Raw genomic sequence first — 24,562 nt, 5'->3', positions numbered from 1 at the left:
CGACCGCTAATGTCAATGAATCATTTTGAAATATTCACAGAATAATCTAAACTAATTTTCTAAAAGATTGTCAGTTGGGTTTTGTGATATTCGTCACTGTTTCTGAGAGAATCAGGTTGGAAGCGTGAAAATAGACCTTTAAAACACCCTAAAACACACTGGCCTCAGCCATTAATTGGTATGCTCTGATCTTGTGTCATGCAAGCTCGGAATTCCATGTAATGTCGTTTTCCCATGAGAAATTGACAACAACTCCTGGATAAATTTTGAGTGTTTAAGATTAATTTATAATTTATATTAGATGAACTCGATTAATAATGAGAAATAGTTTATCGCTTCAACCGAAATTGCAGAATGGTAGAGAAACTTAAGGCTTAAAAAACTGCTTGCATAAAAAACTTGAACACAAGCTTGGCGAAGAGAAGCTTAGTTATCGAAATCGCAAGTATGTACAAAGATATAATTGCTTGCATTTGGGTTAATGGTGTAATTTCGTCGGTTATAAAACAAATGCAAATCAAGACAAATGATGTTCGGTGTTGGTTCGGATTGAGTGAATTTTTTGATTGTAGATCATTAGAAATTTTGGTTGCCTTGTTCCACATCAATGGCTCGAACAACCCCATGGGGCTGATCCTTGTAGTTTTTTTTTATGCAGAGGGCAGTAGTGTCCTTGATGAAATGCGAGAATAAATCAACTGACTATTGTTTACGATTCGATTTCAGCATTTTTCCAAAACGAGAACCGCGTACGCTACGCGCTTCGAAGCAGTTTTTTTTGTGCTCGCACCGGAAGGTCCCAAAATGTATCAGTAGGTATCAGTCTTACGTGGTTACGGCAAGATGGAGCCATGTGCCATATCTCGCCAGATACGTAGGAAGTGTTGAAAAAAAAGAAGGGTTGTATGCAAGACACGACCTAGCAAGATTAACATACATTAAAAATGAAATAATTCCAAGGTATCTATAATAAATACAAAAATATAGATTATTTTGGATGCACTAAACAGTGACAAATTACAAGCTCACTCAACTTTTAGCGTTTAGTTGTGAATAATCGTCAACCAATAAACTCAGTTATGGTGAAATTTTAGTGATCCTTCGTTAAAAAAGCGTCGATAATCTTCGGAAAGCGTCTGAAAATACACACCAAAAAAATCTGAATAATACAGGTGACTTAATTCCTCATACGATGGATTTCATAAAGACCTAATTCGTCAAATGACGGATAATTTCATTTGTATTGACTTAATGTTAGATTAGCTTGAATTTTACCGGTTTCGACTGTAACTGGCATTATGCTAGCAGGTACAACTGTATGAATTTAAATGCACCTTTTACCAACCAAGCAGATGTATGCTTCTGTGGCTCAGTCGATTAACAGACGTACATGCGATCCAATGATTCTCGGTTCAAATCGCGGCGGTTGCTATCAGTATTCTTTTTTTATTTCAACGAATTTCATCTCATGGAGTTTTAGACACAATATTAAACGTTCTACCACGTGAATTTGCGTGAACTGCGACGCTCCATTTATGTGCATCTAATAAGATGTAAAATCACAGGGATTTTTTTAAGTGTGTACAATGGCAACAGTAAAAGGAAGAAATCATGTGAAACAGTCTGCACAGAATATTTTGTTACTTTAATTGATTTTCACTTTTACATATTAGGAATCAAATTAGTATACGCAAGTAAATTCCTTAATTTTGTTCATATTGTAACTGGATATTATTAATACATGAACGAACAATGTCATAGTTACAACGCATATAATGATAAGACGCTTGTTGTTTTGATGCAAATGATAATTTAACTGTGGTGAACCGAGTTCAGTGAGGGGTCCTAGTCAAATGATACATGTAAAATCGCAGATCGGCTTATCTTGAGTTTATCTTTAATGCTATATGATATTACATCTGATAATTCTATATATGTGTATCCGTGCAACACATTTGTGCTAGGTTCCGAATCTTTTGAAGCGTTTATTCCCGGTGGGACAACAACTTGTTCAACTTGATACTGCATAACGATTTGCATTGCATTGCATCGTTTCGGTTACACTTAGTCTGGATCCCTTCTATGAGATTCTTGGAAGCAAGATTAGACCAACTTATACTGAATCTAGTTGCGCGCCACCGTGTTGTTCGTATGTAAATGGAGTTACCATTCCCCACACTACCCATTGACAAATTAAAACATTTTTGTATGGACAATATTAAAGTTTTCGAATCAAGTTAAATGAGGCAAATCCATCAACAAATCACCGAGATACAATTTGGCCCGAAAAATCTATCGCCGATAGTTCTTAATTGGCCTGCTAGTAACCGGAGAATCAAAATAAACAGTTAACTTGTATTTAATAGCAGTGAATACGGTATCAACACACCGCACACATACCAAAGCGACTATCCAGCGAGCGAATTAATACACCCAAACCTCCGTTTACGAACACTTTTTATACGTTACCTCTTTTAAAGTAACTCTTTTTACGAACCAAATCCAAAGAGGTTTTGGAATACATCGAAAGCGATTTCCGACTCATTTATATTCCATGGAAACTACTACAATATGAGTATTTTTGGAACGGGTTTAAAGAGTAGATTCCGGAAAATGATGTTTGAGGTATTTTGGTTGATTGATATGCCAAGAAAACCCTTACAATATGGGTATTTTCGGCACAGAATTGATGAGTAGATGACGGAAAACGTTGTTTGTGGTGGTTCTGAAATCCAAAATGGCCACTTCCGGTTTATCGATATTTCTTGAAAACCTTTACAATATGGGGTTTTTTTTTAGGAAGTATTCAATAAACAGATGTCGCAAAACTATGTTTGGTGTAGTCTCGAATTCCAATATAACATCCTCCGGTTTTTCGATAAGCCTTAAAAACACTTAAAAGGAAAAAATTTCCAGAACAGATTGGATACCAATAAACGATGTTTGAGCTCGTTTCAAAATTCAATGAGGTGACTTCCGGTATAGTGTTTTCAAGGAATGCCAAGTTCAAGGAATACAGCAAAAACTTTTAAGAAATACTAATAATCATAAGAGAAATACCAATATTCCGTAAATCTATCACCATTGATCCTACCACTAAAACATTAATTAGGTTAAGAAATATTTATCGATGGCAGTACCAGAGAACTGACTCTATTTTCAACATAGAGCTCAAACACCTTAACGTTAGATTTTTCCAAAAACTTGCATCTATTTTCAACCAATGTTTGGTTCTTAGCTACTTCCCCTCTAGTTGGAAAGTGGCCAAAGTGATCCCAATAAAAAGCCTGGAAAGGATCCCACCTGTCCAAAGAGCTTTCGTCCGATTAGTCTCTTATCTTCACTGTCCAAAATGTTCGAAAAAGCAATCCCACCCCGTTTGTTAGAGTTTTTTGACACCAATAACACTTTTCCTGAAGAACAATTTGGGTTTAGAAGAGGTCGTTCTACTATTCACCAGTTGGTCAGAGTCAATAACACTCTCTCAAGAAATAAAGTTGTTTCGAAAACATCTGGCATGATTTTGTTAGACGTTAAAAAAGCTTTTGACAATGTCTTGCACGATGACCTTATTCATAAAATGCATTATCTCAACTTCCCAACCTATGTAGTCAAAATAGTAAAAAACTGTCTGTTAAACAGAAGTCTTTGTTAACAACTTATCATCAGATAAATTTCATGTTCCCGCTGGTGTTTCTAAAGGTAGTATCGTTGGGCCAATATTATTCAATATTTTCACGTCACATGTTCCGGAGCTTCCGGGTGATGGTGTACTCTAACTGTTTGCCGATGACACCTCCGTCATCTACAAAGACCACGTAATTCGATCATTAGTAAACAAAATGTAGAGAGGAATGGATGTACTGGTTGATTATTTCAGCAGTTGGAAAATATGCATCAACGGAACTAAAACTCAAGCTGTCATATTTCCACACTCTAAATCTCCCCGACTTTTCGCACCTGCGAATAGCAAAATTAAAATTAATGGCTTTAAAATAGATTGGTTGAGTGAGGCAGCTTATCTAGGACTGACCATGGAGAGCAAGTTTCTCTTTAGGTCACAAGTGGACAAAATAGTGTTAAAATGCATCATTTTATTGAGATCTCTCTACCCAGAAAATCTAAATTATCACCTCAAAACAAACTAGCTGTTTATAGGCGAATAGTTTATCAAGTCATTGATTATGCAGTTCCAGTTTGGAAAAATTGCGCAAAATGTCATAAAAATAAGCTCCAAGTCGTTCAAAACAAATTTTTAAGAAAGGCTCCGAATCTACCTCCATGGACTAGAACTTCTTATGTACATACAATTGCTGAACAAGAAACAATCGAGCAGAAATTTGAAAACACACACAATAAATTCAAAACTAAATGTTCAACTTCTAAACATTATTAGAGCGCTTTACAGCTAGAGTTACGTTAGGTTAGTTTAGGTTAAGTAGATAAAAATATAAAATTTCAAGGATATCAATTCAAACATGAAATAAAAGTCACTAACAATTTAGGACTGAAACAACAAGAAATAAAAAATTAAAACATAGACTAAGCAGATAATACCATAGATGTAAAAATATAAATTGTATCACTAAAATATTGTAGCCAGTATATAAATGTTAACAAAAAATGGATTATAAATAAATAAATAAATCGCCAGAATGGTCGCATTGCGACAGGAATTCGCCACTACCCTAATGAATAATATCCTAGTTTTAAGTTGGTCGTTAATTAAAATTAGAAAATACCCTTGGCATCTTAGAGCTTAAGCAGTGTGCCTTTAAATAACACATGGATCAATAAGTCCCGAGACTAAAGCAGATATGGCACTCGTAGTAAACCAGTAACCACGTCTTTCTAGAGTACTAACCTTTGCTTGAAACGGGTCAAAATTTTAAGTCGATCCGACCAGAAACAGCTGAGTTATCGAGGTTGGAGTAAAGTCGTTTTGTAGTTTGTTTAAAAAATGGAAAAAAACGGAGTTTCGTGTTTTGATAAAACATTGTTTTTTAATGGGTAAAAACACCGTGCAAGCGAAACAATGGATTGAAAAATGTTATCCGGACTCTTGTCCATCAAAAGCAACGATTTGTCGGTGGGTCGCCGAGTTTAAACGTGGTCGTACCGACACAAATGACGCGGAACGCTCGGGTAGACCTGTGGAAGCCGTTACACCGGAAAATGTGAGTGAAGTGACAAAAATTATAATGAAAGATCGTAAAGTGAAGCTCCGTGAGATTGCTGAGATGACACAGATATCATATGGAAGTGTATTTACTATCCTTCATGAAAAATTGAGCATGAAAAAGGTTTTTTCCAAGTGGGTGCCGCGATTGCTTTCGATGGAACAAAATGCACCCTGCCACAAGTCGATGAAAACTATGGCGAAATTGACCGAATTGGGCTTTGATCTGCTTCCTCGCCCCCCATACTCGCCAAATTTAGTCCCCAGTGACTACTGGCTCTTTGCTGATCTTAAAAAAATGCTCCAGGGTAAAAGATTTGGCTCAAATGAGTAGGTCATCGCTGAAACTGAAGCTTATTTTGAAGCGAAGGATAAATTTTTTTATAAACATGGTATTGAAAAATTGGAAAAACGTTGGAACCATTGTATCACCCTAAAAGGTGATTATGTTGATGAATTAAAAAAAAATTTGCAAAAAAATGTTGTTAGTCTCGGGACTTATTGATCCATGTGTTATGTTATTGTTGTATAAAATAAAAAAAAACCGGAAGTTGCCATCTTGAATTTCAGAACCGCCTTAAAACATCGTTTTTCGACAGCTACTCATCAATTCCGTTCCAAAGATACCCACATTGTTAGAGGTTTTATGCAATATCAATAAGCCGGAAGCCGCCATCTTGGATTTTGATCTTTTGATGATCATCATCATTTTCTTGCACTTACTCTTCACATCCGTTCCGAAAATAGCCATATGATGCGCGGTTTCCACATTCATTACACACAACTTTTGTCGTGAATACGACTTACTTTACTATGGGGTGCCTTTTCAAAATTTACCCTCTGAGAGAGTGATAAGTTTTTGATCGTGATGCAGTTTCTTTCTAAAAATTATGCAAATCCGAAATGAAATAATCGACATTAAAATTTTGTATGCGACTATTTTTATAGCCGTTAGGACCGCCCATTAATGAAAAAGCTCTTAACAAAAATTGGATCAGTTTGGATTCTATCGCCACTGCGAGCAGATGTATTTTGTGTCGTTTGTGAAGCTAGTTTCGCCTCCGACAAGAGCGATTACGTCACAGCTGCCAGTCATTAGCATTGATGAAAAAACAACGGTGAAGAGCATTACACAAAATTAGCCGTTCTAATGGCTCAAAAGTTTTCTAAAGAATTATTAGGATTTGTTGTTCGCAAATCGAAGGTAAATATCCTCAGTTTAGTGCAAATCTAGAACAGCTTGGTTAGATTTGTGCTCTTTTCGCTGTGTGAAATTCACAGTAATCGAGATCAAGTGAAGCCTTCTTTGTTTTTGCAAAAAATGTTCCAGAGTTTAATATCGTAGAGAATTACGCAATTTGACCCTTCTAAATGCTACAAATGAGGCCTATTGTATCATCGATCAACCCAGCGAATTAATGTTTTCTTTATTGGAAGATTATAATCGGTTGTAAACGTTACACCTACACCAACCATATCAGTATCGCACCCACGTACAACAGTTCAGCCTGGAATTAGATGACGAAAGTCAGCGGCATCCATCGGAATTCCAATTCACAAACGCTTTCATAAAAGGTTCTTTTCAGAACCACCATTATTTTATTATAAAGAACTATACTGGTTATTTCATAATATTTGTGTTTCAGAATGTTAAATGTAACTAATCTGTACTTTAGTTTAGGTGCATCGTTTCAAATTCTACATACAATTTCATACAATTGTTTAACTAATTGATATTCGGAAAATATTGAAACGACGTTTCCATACATGTTTATGTTAAATGTTTTCGAATGGATTGGTAGTTCAACTATATAAATCCATCAACAAATGACTGAGTTATAAGCGTTCAAAATTATTTTTTCAATCGAAACACAGCCACGTATAGTGAAGAGTAAAATTGGCGTTAAGTGGGTTTCAAGAGATTTTCAAATGTGTTTTTCCAGTATAGGGGAAGATGGGGTACAACGCACCCCCGAGGCATAATGCACCTTTAGCTTTTCTAAAAAGATACCAATTTTTTTAACTGAAATTTTAATGGAACTGAAAGTCCGCCATAACAACAGATTACTATAAAATTTTGGTAGCGATGGTTCAATCATATCTGGAAAACTTTTAAAAAAGCTATTAGTCTCTGTTATAAGTAATTTTTGATGTTCGTTCCATAGTAATTTTCTGGGGTGAGGAAGACGATTTTAATTTTGTAACCAGTGAACTTTTTTGCCAAACATTCGGGTTTCTAAAATTAGTTCTAATACAGACGATGCATTTGCAATTTTATAGAAAAATCGTCAAATTTATCGTCTCATATTTTTGGGGGCAAAACGACCCGAATTGTGTGAGGCAAAATGCTCAAGAATTTACTTACAACAATTATCCATAAGTTATCAATTTAATGAACAATAGTGAACAATCTTCCACCTCGCAAATATTTCGTGAACGAAAAGTCTAAAGCTTTCTTTAAAGAAGAAGAAGAAGCTTTATGAGGGTGCATATTTCCCCGTGGTTGTCATAAGCTTTAATGCATTGTTTTGATGGATGTTGTTAAGTGATCATCTTTTAGAACCCAATTACGCCAAGCAGGCAAACATATATTCTATTCGCTTTATCACCCAAAAATTTGTACCTACTGTATCACTCTTATCTCTCACCATCAAACACAATAGAATAGTGAGTTTTTTAATCCCTTTTGCTTTCTACCTGAATCTGTACTGATCCTATATATGAGATATAGGACAGCCAGAATCGATCTTTTTTATCGTTAGTTGAATATAAACCATCAAACAAAGCACATCTCTAAGGCTTATCGTGCCAATTTATCGACCGAATTTAATCCCGACTTAACACCAGTTCACCGCGTAGTTAGATAATCGTTACTCCGAACATAAATTTGGTCCTTCGAGCCGGATCAATTGCGCGAGTGAAATTCGAGAAAGTGAAAGAGACAGTTTAGTTGTGAATCACATGTTTATAAGGTTAAAATAGTGAACATTTCGAACACTATACAATAAAAGAGCACGTGGTGGCTAGCAGTGCATAACTACGAAAAATAGTGTTACCGCTTAGTTCGGAATAAAATTGCGAAGGCGTAAAGTTAATTTCAGCAGTACATAATTTTAGCTACGTGTCGCTTTGTAGCTGGAAACGTTTTCGCACTATACCCGTGATTTAATTTGTTCCCAACTGGCTTGGCTTGGATAGTCTTTATTCGGACTGAACAAAAGAGGTATAAGGACAATTGGGCTAGAATAACGGACCGATTGTAAGTACGCATGCTCAATTATATTGAACAATTTATTGGATTGAATTATGGTCGCATCTGAGCAAATTCTATATAGATTGAAGTGAACCACGTTTTACCTCTGCTCGTATTTTAATGAACGTGGAAGTGGTGACTTGGCGAAGTGTGAAAATCGGCGAATTTGATAATTGAGTTGGGAGTGAAAGGAAGTTTTAAACTGACCTATTTGTAATCTAATCAAATGGCGCTAAGCCTGAAGACACTTTCGCGCCAAGGACGCTTTTGCATTGATTCAATGACTCATTTAGTTAGTTTGATGAATGCGTATAATGAACAAAGAGACAAAAGACTCCTTGAAGGTTGGAAAAAGCGATTAGACGGAGTGTTCGCCGAATTTCAATCCGTTCGTTTACAATTGGAATTGCTAGACGAAAGAGAGGAGAATGCTGATGCCTCTACCGTACTGCTTACTGATGAGGATGATAACCGTAAGATACGCGATGAATTTGAAAATAATTATATGATGGTATATGGATTTTTGATATCTGAACTCCGTAAACAAACTCCTATCGCTCTTAACCCGGAACAACGTGTTGTTCCACAGAACCAAATACTCACAGATTCAGCCTTTGCTAGAATAAAATTGCCAGAAGTAAAACTTCCCACTTTCGACGGTACGTTAGCTAATTGGCTATCGTTTCGTGACACCTTCGTTAGTCTTATCGATGCAAACCACCAACTAAGGCCTATTGATAAATTTACATTTCTTGTTTCCTCACTCTCTAAAGAAGCAAAGAGAGTTATAGAATCGATCGAAATTACAGGCGCAAACTATTCTGTAGCTTGGAACTTACTTAACCGGCGTTACGACAATAAAAAACTTGTCATTAAGGCTTACATTGAATCACTATTGAATATTGAACCAATGCGGAAAGAATGTTATGAATCGCTATCTCATTTGATTGATGATTTCGAGCGTAATTTAAACATGATTGAAAAGGTTGAAATTGATACTAAAGGATGGAGTGTATTACTGGCACATATGGTATGCGCGCGTTTGGATTCCGCTACTCTGAAGCAATGGGAGCAGCATCATAAGTCAACGGATGTACCAAGGTATGCCGAGGTAATTGAGTTTTTGCGAGAGCATTGCACAATATTGCAATCGTTGTCGCCATTAAAGTCTCGTACATCAGAGTCTCCCAAAACCGATTCTGGTCGCTTCTCGAAATCTAAGCTTAGTTACGCCGTCATCTCAAACTCGGAAACAAAGAGTTGTCCGTTTTGTAAGCAATCTTCGCACTCGCCATTCCATTGTGATACATTTCGGAAATTATCGGTAGCTAATCGGTTCGAAGCAGTGAAGAAGAATTCACTTTGCATAAATTGCTTCTCCTCTACCCACCTCGTCAAACAATGTCCTTCAAGTTCATGCAGAGTTTGTAATCAAAAACATCACACTATGTTGCATCAAAATGTCACACTTCGGTCGTCGGATACGTCCAACACAAAATCGCCTTCTACTCCATCACCTAATCAGAATCCATTGAGTCGTACTGGTCCAATCGTTCAGCCTAGGCCTAGTCCACCTCATCAGCCGTCAACTTTGGAGGAACAAGTGGCTACTACCTCCACCGCACAAACTGTCCATGTCTCGACTACCCTGCTAGGAAACGTTAGAACCATCCCTTCTACGGTATTGCTACAAACTGCTGTTGTGAAGGTTATAGATACCCATGGATATGCTTTGTGGGCAAGAGCCTTGTTGGATCCAGCATCACAACTGAATTTGATCACTGAGGACTTCTCTCAAAAGTTGAAACTGCGGCGCATCAAAACATATCAGGAAATCGGTGGGGTGGGTAATTCTACCACCATCTCGTCGTATGCTGTCATTGCCAGACTGCAGTCTCACTGTTCCGGTTTCACTTCAGATTATTCGTTTCATGTTTTACCGGGAATCACTAGAGAGCTACCAGCAAAACCCTTGAACACCGAGGAATGGAGTATACCCTCCAATATCGTCCTCGCTGATCCCACATTCAATGACCCAGGTCCTATCGATATGATTTTGGGTATGGAAATGTATTACGATCTTATCGAGGAAGGCATTATTCGTCTCGGACCTAACCTACCTACTTTACAAAAAACTGTTCTTGGGTGGGTTGTGTCCGGAAAGATAGGAAACACACCTACTTCATCATTTCGGGTTGCGCACATTTGTGATGCAAGTGTCCTTGAATCGCAATTGACACGTTTTTGGGAACTTGAGTCGTGCCAAACTACCAGTACGCTGTCGATCGAAGAAACCCGTTGCGAAGAGTACTTCGCAGCAACTACAATACGAAACACAACCGGGCGTTTTGAAGTACATCTTCCAAAAAGAACTCCAGTCATCTCAACGCTAGGTAAGTCAAAAGAGATTGCCGTCAGACGATTTCTTGCATTGGAACGTCGTTTATCAGCGAACCCTTCTCTGAAGGAATCGTACACAAATTTTATTGAAGAGTATCGCGAACTAGGCCATATGATTGAAACGCCAGACCCGTTTTATTGGCCATCGTACTTCTTACCTCATCACTGTGTTATAAAGCCCGATAGTCTTACCACCAAATTACGAGTAGTTTTTGACGCATCTTGTGCAACTGATACCGGCGTTTCTTTAAACGATGCACTTATGGTCGGTCCTGTAGTGCAGGATGACATGATTTCCGTAGTTCTTCGATTTCGTATGTCTCGGTACGCTATAATCGCTGATATCGAAAAGATGTACCGACAGGTAGTCGTCCATTCTTCCGATCAACCGCTTCAACAAATCATCTGGAGAAATTCCCCGCAGGAGCCATTACGTACGTTTCAACTAACCACCGTCACCTACGGAACGTCGTGTGCACCTTATTTGGCGACAAAATGCCTACAAGAGTTAGCGAAGTTGGGAAGGGATACACATCCTAGAGCTGCTGAGGTAGTGGCTACTGATTTCTATATGGACGATTTGTTGACAGGTGTTGACGATATTCTCGACGCTCAGCAACTCTGCTTACAACTTTTAGATTTACTCCACTCTGCTGGTTTTAGTCTCAGAAAATGGTCGTCTAATTGCCCTTCGATTCTTCACCACTTATCACCTGACCTAAGAGACGAAAGAACTCTATTTGATCTCGACGCCTCCTCTTCACCTATAAAAACACTTGGCTTGCAGTGGCGGACAACCACCGACCAATTTCTATTCGACGTACCCAAATGGAGTAATGCAACGAAAATTACAAAACGAATAGTACTCTCTGATGCCGCCAAACTTTTCGACCCACTAGGATTAGTCGGACCGGTTATCGTACAGGCTAAAATCTACCTTCAAGATCTCTGGAGAAGCCAGAAAACTTGGGATGATCCGCTTGATGAAACGTTGCAAGATCGATGGCGAGAATTCCGGCTCAACTTAGATTCTCTTCGTAAACTACAAGTCCCTCGCTGGGTAGCTCCTGTTCGAGTTCTTCGTTCAATGGAATTGCATGGATTTTGCGATGCATCTGAAAAGGCTTACGGCGCGTGCATCTATGTTCGGGCCGTGGCAGAAGACGGAACTATAACGGTGCATTTACTCACTGCCAAATCGAAAGTCGCTCCTCTCGGCGATACCAAAAGACAAAAACGAATTTGTTTACCTCGGCTTGAACTTTCCTCGGCATTGTTACTAGCTCACTTATATCAAAAGGTGCAGGATTCCGTCAAATTTCATGCCAAACCAGTCTTTTGGACAGACTCGACCATAGTTTTGCACTGGTTAGCAGCATCTCCATCCCGCTGGAAGACATTTGTGGCAAATAGAGTTTCCGAGATACAGCATATCACAGCTGCAGGAATATGGTCTCATGTTTCCGGGACAGAAAACCCTGCTGACATCATATCACGGGGAATGGATCCTGATCAACTACAGCAGAATTCAATTTGGTGGCACGGTCCAGATTGGATTGGAAAACAGTCGCGATTTTGGCCTAGTACCCTGTGCCTTGATTCGAGCATAGATTTTAACATAGATGACTTGGAAGAGAGACCAGTCTCATTAACAGTACAAATAGCACCACCAAACCCAATCTTTACGCTACGATCATCGTACATTGGCCTTGTTCGCTTAGTGGCCTGAATACGAAGATTTCGTTTTAACACCAATCCCAAAAACCGTAAAATTCGCAGGCACGGATTTTTGCTAACTACCGAACTAAATGAAGCAGTAGAATTGTTGGTTCGTATGGCACAACAGGAGGTCTTTACACAGGATTTCAAATCGATAGCTAATTCAGGGCAAGTTGCGACAAAATCACCCCTAAGAACTTGCACTCCTATTTTATCAAACGGATTACTTAGAGTTCGAGGTCGACTTCGACATGCTCAAATCCCGTACGATCGAAAGCACCCAATGGTATTACCTTCCAGACATCCTTTTACCGATTTAGTCGCTCGATATTATCACGAAAAACTGTTTCATGCGGGGCCTCAGCTTTTAATAGCCCACATTCGAGAGAAATTTTGGCCGCTCCGTATTAGAAATCTGGTTCGAAGAATTGTGCATACCTGCATAAGCTGTTTCAGATGCCGTCCACGTGTTCAAGAGCAACTTATGGGCGACTTGCCGCCAGAACGAGTGTCGCCAACTTTACCCTTTGTGAGCACTGCTGTCGATCTATGCGGCCCTTTCTATTATCGTTATCCTCAGCGGCGATCGACCATGATAAAATGTTATGTTGTTATTTTCATTTGCCTCTCTGTAAAGGCAGTTCATGTGGAATTGGTGGGAGATCTATCGTCCGATTCCTTCATCGCAGCGCTAAAACGTTCCGTTGCACGTCGCGGAAAACCGAAGCTCATTGAATGCGATAATGCAACCAACTTCAAGGGAGCGTCACGCGAGCTAGAGGAGCTTTCCAAACAATTCAATTCTCAACAAATGCAATATGCCGTATCCCGTTCGTGTGCGGAAGATGGCATAGAATTCAAATTTATACCTCCCCGGTCTCCCAACTTTGGTGGCCTATGGGAGGCGGCCGTCAAATCGTTAAAATCGCACCTTCGAGCTACGTTAGGCAATTCAACGTTAACCGTCGATCAGCTGACCACACTTCTGACGCAGATAGAAGCTTGTTTGAACTCGCGGCCGCTAACGCAAACCTCTACTGACCCTGAAGACCTTGATTTCCTTACTCCTGGACATTTTTTGATTCATCGCCCTCTTACGACCATTGTTGAGCCGTCGTTAGAAAATGTACCTCTAAACAGACTCGATCGTTGGCAAGTGGTCCAAAAGTTTCTCCGCAGAATCTGGAAACGCTGGAGCACCGAGTACTTGTCCGGATTGCAGCCACGAACGAAGTGGACACGTCAGATGGATAATATCGCTATTGGTACCATGGTATTGGTAAAGGAGGACAACTTACCACCCCTTAAATGGCGCATTGGAAGAGTGGTTCATATTTTCAAGGCCGACGACGGAAATATTCGAGTTGTCATGGTGAAAACACAGGACGGAGAATACCGACGGGCTATTTCCAAAATATGCGTGTTACCCATACGCGAATCATCGTTACCTACGGCTGATGATACCCAGATGACTAATCACGAGTGACTCTGCCATCACAGTGACTGTACTGTGCAACGACCGAGGGCCCAAAGGCCCTCGGACCATGTGAGTATTTTGTTTCAATGAATTTTCAAAAAGTTAATTGAATTTTTTGTCTTCCATTGTGGCCGCTGGATATAATGTCGTGTTCCAACCCACAACCATGAGCACCTAGTTTTTCGTCGACTATTACGAAACCAATGGGCATTTTATGTTAACCAGGATGCCGTCATGTTGGTCGAAGAAACGTTCGAGCTGATCGACAACTGCAATGCCTGATGAACTGGAAGAAGAGCAACAATCGACGATCGACCAGACGAATGGATTTAGCAGCTAGTGCAACCGGTTTTGGATACTGAACGACAATCATAGCAACTACGAAGTGGATATTATATTTACACAAATATAAACAGAATTATGTACTGTATGTAACAAAAATAGGATAGATAGAATAGTTTAGGTTGAAATTTGTTTCAACGGTGGCCGGCGTATGTTAAGTGATCATCTTTTAGAACCCAATTACGCCAAGCAGGCAAACATATATTCTATTCGCTTTATCACCCAAAAATTTGTACCTACTGTATCACTCTTATCTCTCACCATCAAACACAATAGAATAGTGAGTTTTTTATTCCCTTTTGCTTTCTACCTGAATCTGTACTGATCCTATATATGAGATATAGGACAGCCAGAATCGATCTTTTTTATCGTTAGTTGAATATAAACCATCAAACAAAGCACATCTCTAAGGCTTATCGTGCCAATTTATCGACCGAATTTAATCCCGACTTAACACCAGTTCACCGCGTAGTTAGATAATCGTTACTCCGAACAGATGTTTACCCGTTGTTTAAGATTATCCTGCCTCTATGTTCAGATAATTGTCACTTCGCGTAATTTAGAATGTATATTTTTCATGTTTTCCACGATCGGGCGTCATGCCCCGCATATATTTCAATAGACAATTTTTAAGGATTTAGAAAATAAGATATTTCATGTAGTTTTAAATTTGGAGAAATAATGATTACGGAAGATAGTCATGCATGAAACTCTTACGTGTTATTCTCTATAGTAAAGATATAGCCACATTTCCTCAGGGAGTGCATTTTACCCCATCTACCCCTATATGGTTTTCAATGGGCAATGCCATGCTGTTTCAACTGGTAGAATAAGAATACAAATTTCTGGTTTGCGTCTTCAAATACACCAACATAATGTGGAGTGCTGCATACCACTTTTGGTTTTTATTCAACTTTCCATTCAGAATATCACGACTGCAGCTCCATCGTCCCTTTCCCCTCCAAACCGACCAAACCGATGTCTGTTCAATCAAAAAGGCGAAACGAGACTGTTGGGTGGTGGAAATTTTTAATCTCTATCATCCATTTCCCATCTCGGTGTACCCTGGGTTAAAGCTGTATTGCTTTTTGTTTTGCTGGCACATTGTTCGATCCACTCCTTCGTAGGTTCTCTGATTTCGCCCATGCAAGAAGTCAAATAAAAGAAAAAAGCTTACGAGGCTTGCTGATTTAGCATCATTTTTGGTCAGGGTTTTTCTTTCGACTTACAAAAACGACTGAATCGTTGATGATGTTGCGGCTTGCTTCTTTTGTTCCTCTTGTAATCACCGAACACAGGCAGTATGGACGAAAGTGGGCGATGAAGTTATTTTGCCACTTGATTGAGCTACAATTTCGAGACTGATTTGGCTAATTGTTATTTGAAATGATTTTGATGTTATTGCTTTCGCAGAGAAATTGGTAAACGTAGAAGGTTTTTTTTCAACAATTCACCTGTTTGGTGATTTACATTTGCTTTTGTTCCACCATTGAAATCATACAAATCTAAGGTTCGTAGATTGTTGGTGGGAAAAAGGTGCACCATTACGGGCTAGCACCAAACAAAATGCCGGCATGTGTCTGTATGATCAACATCATAAACGTATTTAAGGAAAGCTTTTGGAACGATGTTTCATCAATGTTACACAGGGTCGCACTGTGAATTTCTAATTTTCAACTGAAATATATACAGCGGATTTCGGAATTCAGATTTGACTAATTTCAAAAAATTCTTTTTCAAGTAAACCATACTTACATAGCTTGAACTGCACTCCAAACCCAAGCAAGCAACGGTGTATTCAAAATCTTTCTATTCCTTACTCGACTCTGGTTTTCTTCCGACATCGTCGTCGTTGTTGTCCTAGGTATCTTTTCAGCCATCGTTGGGACGGAAAAGTGCGAATTGAATTAAATAAAATATATTAGAGCGGGTATCTTTTTTCTCGTGCTGCTCTTCGACAGAAACTCATGCGAGTTTCCCTGCTATATTCCTCTGGTACGCTCCGTGGCACGACTTCGGAGGGGTTGACTTTTTTTATGATTCTGTTTAACTTAATGGGGATAGAAATAAAAACAAACTCGTTTAGTGAGGGAAATCCTAGCGTTAGCGGTCTAAGACGAATAGGAAATGAAGAAAAAGGCGAATACGGGGGAAAAATGTGAAACAAGGCCTTCAATGTGCACGGTAAACGTGAAGAAAACTTAACTTAGGACAGCGTACCAGAAGCACGGATGAGCCCGTCGTTGCGTGTTTGCAGATGTGTGTTTCGTTTTTCGTTCTAATAATTTTAATAAAGCTTTTTCAATTCCTGACACGCTTAAGCTAAATGTCAGTATTTAAGAAGGCAATATTCGTTCGGCCTTTTGCTTCATGCCCGTTTTCCTGAGATGTGCGCTTCTGATTTGAATGTGCGACCGTTTGGTGCGGTAGAATTTTCTCTACCGGTTGGCGGTTATGATTATTGTTACGCTTACAGACAGGAAAAAATGCTTTTCTGTCAGATAGGAAATACTCCGTTCTACTGACACTCGGCCAAAGTGCTTGGTGAAGCTCATTATGCTGGATGTTATTGGATTTGTTTCTGAACAAATTACGTCGTACGTAAATCTCACTTCCAGATGTCTTTATTTTGTACCGGGAACAAACAAAAAACACTAATTTATACCATTTAATAACAACCATCGACTGAAAGTTTTTTTTTTCTTTGTGTTTCCTTAGGTCTACGAGATGTTCGTCGCCGGTTACCAATTCCAGGTGCTTAGCCCACTGTTCACCGTCCACTGGGGGTTACAAAACAAGAAAAGTCGTCCAGCTTGGCGCGAGAGGCAAAACAATGTCAACCGAAAGTATTTCGAAATTTTCAAACGGGAAGTGTTCGCTCGTTACCACAAGGATCCACTGCGAATGTTGCTACCGAAGAAAGTTCTGAAGCAACATGGTGTTGGTGCTATTGGAGGTGGGGCTGGTGGTGGAGGAGCCGGAGCGAGAGACGGTGGTGCCGCCGATAACAATGGTTAATGATTGAGGAATGTACAACGACAAAAACGACAGTGACAGTGACATATCGTTGTGCTGTTCGCGACGCAACAAGTCACGTTATATTCAAATCCAAAATCATCAATAGTAGCACGTGAATTCATGCTTTTCCTGCCAAATTAGACTATGAATAAATTGGATGGTATCATATGCTTGATGGAAATCAGTTAGTGGTTTAACTTCATTGCAATACATCATATATTCTAGTGTGATATATACACCCAACCAAATTTATGATGGAAAGCGTATCATAAATAGATCGGAACTATTTAGCGGAGAAATAATGAAAAACTATAACCTTCTGAAATAATATTCTGATGTCAAGTATGATTTTTGTTGATAAGCTCATTTGTCAAATTAAAGCAAAGTTCTATTTAATCGGCCGTGAAAATGTGAAATACAGCAGGACAATGGATAAGTTAACTTCTTAACATTTGCTTTCACTATTTAGATCAACTCTAAATATTCAATTTGAACGAGAAACATACTCCTAGAATCATGTAGATATTATTCGAATAGTTACTGGAACGGCACTATTCAACAAATGAGAGATGGCATATACAACGGATAGATTTTTGATGTTATTTGACGGTAGGCCGGTGTATATAAAGCTATTTTTAACGAAACATTTAGCAAACGAATAAATTCATGTTGTAATTACCTCCTTGTAAGTGAAGATTATTTACGTGACTATCACACTCCCTCCGTACTGGTTATGAGCTGAGCTGAACCAAACCGTCCGTAGTTGCACTTTGTGATAGACCGAATGAGGGAAAATGGACAATGAACGAACAAATTGATGCTTGGAAGAATGTGAATCGTTTTCACCGTGCATGTCCACTCATTCCAAACTTTCCATAGAATGATCAACAACGAGGTCGGCCATGTCCAAAGGCTGTACTATTGAGGAAAGAAAGGAATGTTAGTTCGATAATCGTTGTTTCAAGAGAGCGTGAGTGCTCCTGCATTTTCACGAGAATTTGGGGAGAGGAATTGAAAGCCTGTTCTAATCTATCTTGTGGTGTAATGATATCTTTCTCATATTATTCATTATCTCTTATATATTACATAAAAAATTATCAAAATACTACAAAAAAGCTTAGATGCCAGTTTTCGAGCCTTCGTTTGAATAATACTACTATATTCAAATACTACGTTTATATTTAAGTTTCAGAAAATGAGTTGAGCTCTTATTTGAAGAAAACCTAAATTTCGGTTCATTAAACACCATCAGAAAATATGCATTAGCATCAGAGTTTTTTTCTGAAACAACTTGCTTGGGAATATCACGTAGTTTCACATTGTGTAAACTGCATTGATCCCTGCATTGATCCCTGCATGCTGATCAATACCGACGCCGGCCAAGTCCGCTGATCGCAGATCTACTTTGGAAGGAAGGATTGTTAGTTCAATGTATGTTGCTACTAGAAACCGAGGAATCCTCTGCATTTACACATACATCACAGAAAAAGAGTTTTTTCCATAGTTACGTTTATTTCTTAAGACAATTTTTCTTCGCCGTAGCATCACTTTTATACAGAATTCTTATCCTAATATAATACTAATATAGTCACAACGATTTGACGTTAATAAAACATATTGCTCTTATTTTTTAAATATCGTATTAGCACGCAAAGACCGAAATCAGCATTTTGGCGAAAAAATTAGTTGATTTTCTGATTTTAGTTAGTTATTTTTACTTATGCTAATTTAGATTTTTTATTTCTAGTTTCCTTAATAATAATAGAATATTTGTTGAAATGGCTTATTTTTTAGTTGAATTCACCAATTAAACGTGCTGTCATTTCTTAGCTAAGGCACACTTCATATCCATTCAACTAATTTTTTAGTTGAATTAGAGAAACAATACGTTGTTTTCAACCAACATAAATGGTTGAATTGGTTTCTGCAATATGGCGCTATATGGCGCTCTGTCATCGAAAAAACGTGAACACCGTAATGACTACTTGCCACTAGATGGCACACTACTACCAAAAAAGGCGGGTGGGTAATGTCAGAGACATAACTGGATGTCGTGAGTACGAAAACAAGTGACATGTTCCTTAACACTTCCGAATATCAGTTAGTTGATCAATTGTATGAATTATGCAAGCATTCCCCTTTTCCACATTTTTCGCAAAAACAAGGAAGGCTTCACTTGATCTAGATTACTGTGAATTTCACACAGCGAAAAGTGCAAAAATCAAATCAAACAGTTCTAGATTTGCACTAAACTGAGGATATTTCCCTTCGAATTGCGAGCAAGAAATCCTAATAGTTCTTTAGATAACTTTTAGAGCCATTAGAACGGCTGATTTTGTGTAATGCTCTATTGTCGGAAGCGAAACTAGCTTTGCAATCGACACAAAATACATATGCTCACAGTGGCGATAGAATCCAAACTGATCCAATTTTTGTTGAGAGGCTTGTTTTTACCTGATTTCGTTTGTAGCTTTTTCACTAATGGGCGGTCCTAACGGCTATAAAAATAGCAGCCTATAGAATTTTAATTTCGATATTTCATTTCGGATTTGCATTTCATTGAAAGAAACTATCCGGATGCTGTACGGTATTCATTCCTGCCTTCCAAAAGGACCAAATTGTGGGACTCACTACGATATTAAGTCCTGTACAGAACATTTTTCTCGTTCGATTTGCTGTGCAGCATCAGATATTTTGTTCTCTTCCACAGAACTCGTTCTGATTGGCTGGTGTTGACATGGATCAAATGAGACAGGTTTTTCAATAGTGTACTATTGAAATACTTGAATGCTTTTTCTTTACTCGCTTAAGTTGAAAAATTTCGATTCTATTGGTAGTTAGATTATATAAATCCTTCTACAGATCACTGAGCTATGAGCTTTCAAAATACGAGAAAGGCAAGCGCACCTTATGAATTATCCTCTTTGATACTCGTTTATACCAAACTTTTCAGAAACGTTTAATTATGAATTATTTGAGATAATGTCACACAACTGAATATTTTACCATAAAATTGTGATCATATTTCCGATGGCATGTAGCAAAAATTATGTTGATTCGTTAGATACAACAAGAGATATTCACGATCAAAAACTTATCACTCTCTCAGAGGGTAAATTTTGAAAAGGCACCCCATAGTAAAGTAAGTCGTATTCACGACAAAAAATTCAGTCGCGGTTATCTTTTCTATATTGGCAGGTACAAATACGATATTGTATTGGAGAAAAAGACATAAGCGAAACATAAACTTCTTTTTGATTTTTTTTTCTTTTAAATCGCTGTTTTCTTCATTCGACTTCGCGAAATCGACTCTCTCACTGAAAACTTTGAGCACTCGCAAAACAAAAACCGAATACAAGTAGTACACCGGACGGCGTAGCCCGGAATGTTAGAAGATACAAAAACATCATTTGACGTGTATAATTAGAGTGCAACATTCGAAACTCACTTCCCTGCTCCACGTAAAAACATTATTACCCACAATCGCTTCAAATGCGCATAAATTCTGAATAAATACACTTTCCACTAACAGTTTACGTCATTTCTACATATCGGTTTAGAAATTTATATATGGATATATCGTAACACATGCGAAAAACATCTAAACAATTTGAAAGCAGTTTAAACAAGACTGTCCGTTTTAGCTGTTTAAGGCTGTTTGGTTTTGGCAAATTTTACAAAATTTCCATCGAAAATTTCCTAAAACCACCCGCGCGCATGGTACTTGGACGATGGCCTTAACGGATTGTTTTGCTTTGACACTTCTCATGAACTTGTTAATAAGACCAATTTCATTTTTGTTTTTTTTTTGTGCTGTCCTTCAGTAATGACGGTGGTAGATAAATAGAAACAAATTTTCTGATTTTAATAACGAAATTAGTTGTCAATGAGAATTTCGTGTTGGATTGAAATATTGCTGGTTTGTGTCCAGAATATTCGCCAACTTAACACATTCTCTAAAAATAATAGTTTTTTTCAGCAAAGTAAATTCTCAATTTTAACTAATTTTATAGTTATTTTAGAAATTTTGTTGTTAAAATCAACTAATTCAAAAACAGTAATACGAATTAGGCGCAGAGCTAATTTCGGTCGTTCCGTGAGGTATTTCGTTATTTATTATTAAATCTACTTAAGAACATTATTTGAACCAAACGATTAACTGCTATAAATTATAGAATAAGCAGAAATTTTTATACATTTTGCTGTTGATTTCGTAACCTATTTTGAGTTTGTTTTTATCAGCACAGCATTTTTATTAAAATTTTGCTATTGGATCAACTAATGGACGCAGTAGGAATCAGAATTAATTAGTCTACCTTGGGTACGCAAGGAATTTAATAGTTGAGATCTGGCATCACGATATTCCACGCATGTCCAAAGGACATGATCAATATCGCGATAGACAGGAAGGGGTTGTTTGTTAATAAATTTTCGAATATTACCATGGTTTTATTACTTTGGACAGCCGGTTACCGAGAATACGTTGCAATTTTATCGCGTTTTGTATTAAGGGCTGAGGCCAGTAGGTCGCATAAAACTACGTGGCTCGCTGTGCGTATTACATTTCTCTCCATGCTCTCTCGTAAATGCGTAAAATGACTCTCGATGTGGCCGGGTGGCCAAGAAAGTTTTGATATTTTCGGTTACAAGTTTGACTACATGACAAAAAATCCAATAAGGCTAGTACTTGTTTGGCAACCTTGCTGAGCCGATTGTATTTCTCTCTCATGTTTCGTTACGTTCCCAGGATACAAGAGTAAAAAAAAATGGCACCTCTATAGAAATCGACTTACTTTCACAAAAATAACATTCACTTCATTTTTATCGCGACAAATATATGTTTTTATGCACTAATCGCATCTAAATTAAATTATCTAGACATTGTCAGGATAGATTTTTTATCCATGCTTATGAAGGCGAGATAGTCAAGTTGAAAGACGGCGTTTTCAGTTATGCAATTCTTCCTTCAGAAAAAAAAATACTTTCCCGACCGCTATAGTCAATGAATCATTCTGAAATTTTCACTAAACTAATTTTCCAAGAGATTGTCAGTTGGGTTTTTTGATATTCGTCACCGTGTCTGAGAAAATAAGATTTAAAGCGTGAAAATAGCCCTCTAAATCACCCTAAAACACACTAGCCTCAGCCCTTAATATGTATTTTTTCAAAAGACAGACGTAAAACTGGCAAGATATCACTCAATCATCATCAATAGAACAACAACGCCTTACGCGACACGAAGTATTGTCAATATCTGCTCCCACAATCAAAATAATAAAATACTAAATTGATCCTTCTCGCAGTCTAAATAATATTTACCTACGTCCAGTTAAGCACGGTCGCAAAAAATATCTGCACAGTTATAAACGTCGCGCGCGCGTCTTAAACTTAGCGTTTGACCCAAAGAAAAATAGATCAAACGTTCTCCGAACAATCGATGGAAGTTAGTCTAGTCCGATTTTTAGTAAGGAGGAATATAATAAGATTGTAAATAACAAATTGTGAAATATCTCATTAGCAAGGATGGCTTTTATCGTATCAAAGAACGTTCACTGCCAACTCTTCACACGATTGAATCAGTGCCATCAAAGAGAAACGGAAATAGTCGCAACAACAAAAACCCGGCATGGCTCATTTAACATAGAATCGACAACAGTGCGAGAGCACAGCAACGATCATTATCAGACTGTAAATTTTTTAAGGGCGTGAAATACTCAGAGTATGAAGTGGAGCGAAAAAATGTAGCAAAATTCTTTCACGGTTCATGCATTGAAAGACTCGAGTTCTTGTAGCATCTTCTATCGGATTGAAAATGTTGTATACAATATAGATAGCAATATAGCAGCTTCTGTCAAATTTTCGGCAATAACCAACACTGCTCACTAGTAACCTGCTTCTCCTATTCGCATAATTAAAATCAACGCAAGATGACACACCACTTCTGAGAAAATAAAATAAAGTAAACAATCGCGGTTCGATGTTCAGTCCGAATCACACGATTGACTTGTAAATTTTCATACATTCCGTATAAATCTGATGACATAAATCTGATAACACCGACAATAATATGCAGATGGCGCTTCGATCGGTAGACATCGTTTTTGGGCGGTAAATTCGCAATATCCCTCGCTTGAACATTTTTAATTTCGCCAATCAGCATTATTCAATAAATAACACTTTTCACTAATCAACACACACTTTCACACAGCTGTAGTATAACTCAAAATAACCAATTACTTTACTATAAGTGCAATCAGGCACGTACCCAGAGGGGATGCCCCAGAAGCCCTAGCCCCTCCCGAAATTAGAATAATAATGAATGATGCGAAACGAACAGTGTCAAAAGTAAATGAAATGAAGGTTAAATCCAGGGAAAAATAAACGACAATAATAAAAAAGCACACTAAATTGTCCTAGATGACGAAAGTGCGCTAACTTACCATAGTAGGGCAAGATTCTGCAGATGAGGGAGTTATCCTGCCACTGGATCCCACATATACTTATTTAGGACTAAAAAGACGAACGCTAGTGCACCTCGAGTACATGTTTAGATGGATTTATTATTATACGCTAGAGAACAAAGACAATGGACTGAAGTCGTGTCTCGAAGCGGTACGAGTACATGAAAGGGAGGTTCAATGGTTCGGAAAGATTATTATGCTGGGTTTCAAGGATTGTCATAGTATACTTTTAGAGGATCATCTCAATGCAAGTATCAGCGTGGATCCCTTAGGACCCGAGGTAAACCGCCTGAGGTTCCGGTTCGGGATGTGTTGGCGAGTCGGGATAGTCCATATATGCTTCTCATATACCATTTCCTCAAACACATTAATATCCAAGTGTAATGTGTCATCCCTCGCTCTGAAAGTATAAACTCCGCCTATAGGTTCGATACTAACATCCGCTTGATTCTCTCGATCCCCGTCCCTGTCCACCATCTTCATTGGAACTTACAAGATCTTTTTTTTGTCACTAACATTTTCGTTTCCCCTTTCTCCGTCTCTGGAGGTCTTTGCCGCGCACCCACACGAACCGAAGGAAGAGGCCATAGATATTTAACAACGCTATCTGGAAGACTCATGCAATATTCAATTCACCGACCACTGCCGATCGCCAACTGAAAGCTGGATTTTCGAAAATCCGAGACTACATAATCTAATGATACTTTTCTAGT

General features: G+C 38.3%; 1 protein-coding gene across 1 annotated transcript in view; it reads left to right on the top strand.

Annotated features, from left to right (window-relative positions):
• The window catches only part of LOC131439489 (beta-1,4-glucuronyltransferase 1), an 81,950-nt gene extending 63,873 nt beyond the window's left edge, over positions 1-18,077 (top strand). Inside the window, exon 4 of the mRNA XM_058610565.1 lies at positions 17,089-18,077. Coding sequence (XP_058466548.1) covers positions 17,089-17,388 — 300 coding nt within the window. The 3' untranslated portion in view covers positions 17,389-18,077. The remainder of the gene's footprint in view (positions 1-17,088) is intronic.
• The last annotated feature ends 6,485 nt before the right edge of the window (positions 18,078-24,562 follow it).

The sequence above is a fragment of the Malaya genurostris genome, chromosome 3 (assembly GCF_030247185.1).
Source record: "Malaya genurostris strain Urasoe2022 chromosome 3, Malgen_1.1, whole genome shotgun sequence".
NCBI lineage: Eukaryota > Metazoa > Arthropoda > Insecta > Diptera > Culicidae > Malaya > Malaya genurostris.
The sequence above is the reverse complement of the archived record's forward strand: the minus strand, read 5'-3'. Positions and strand labels throughout refer to the sequence as shown.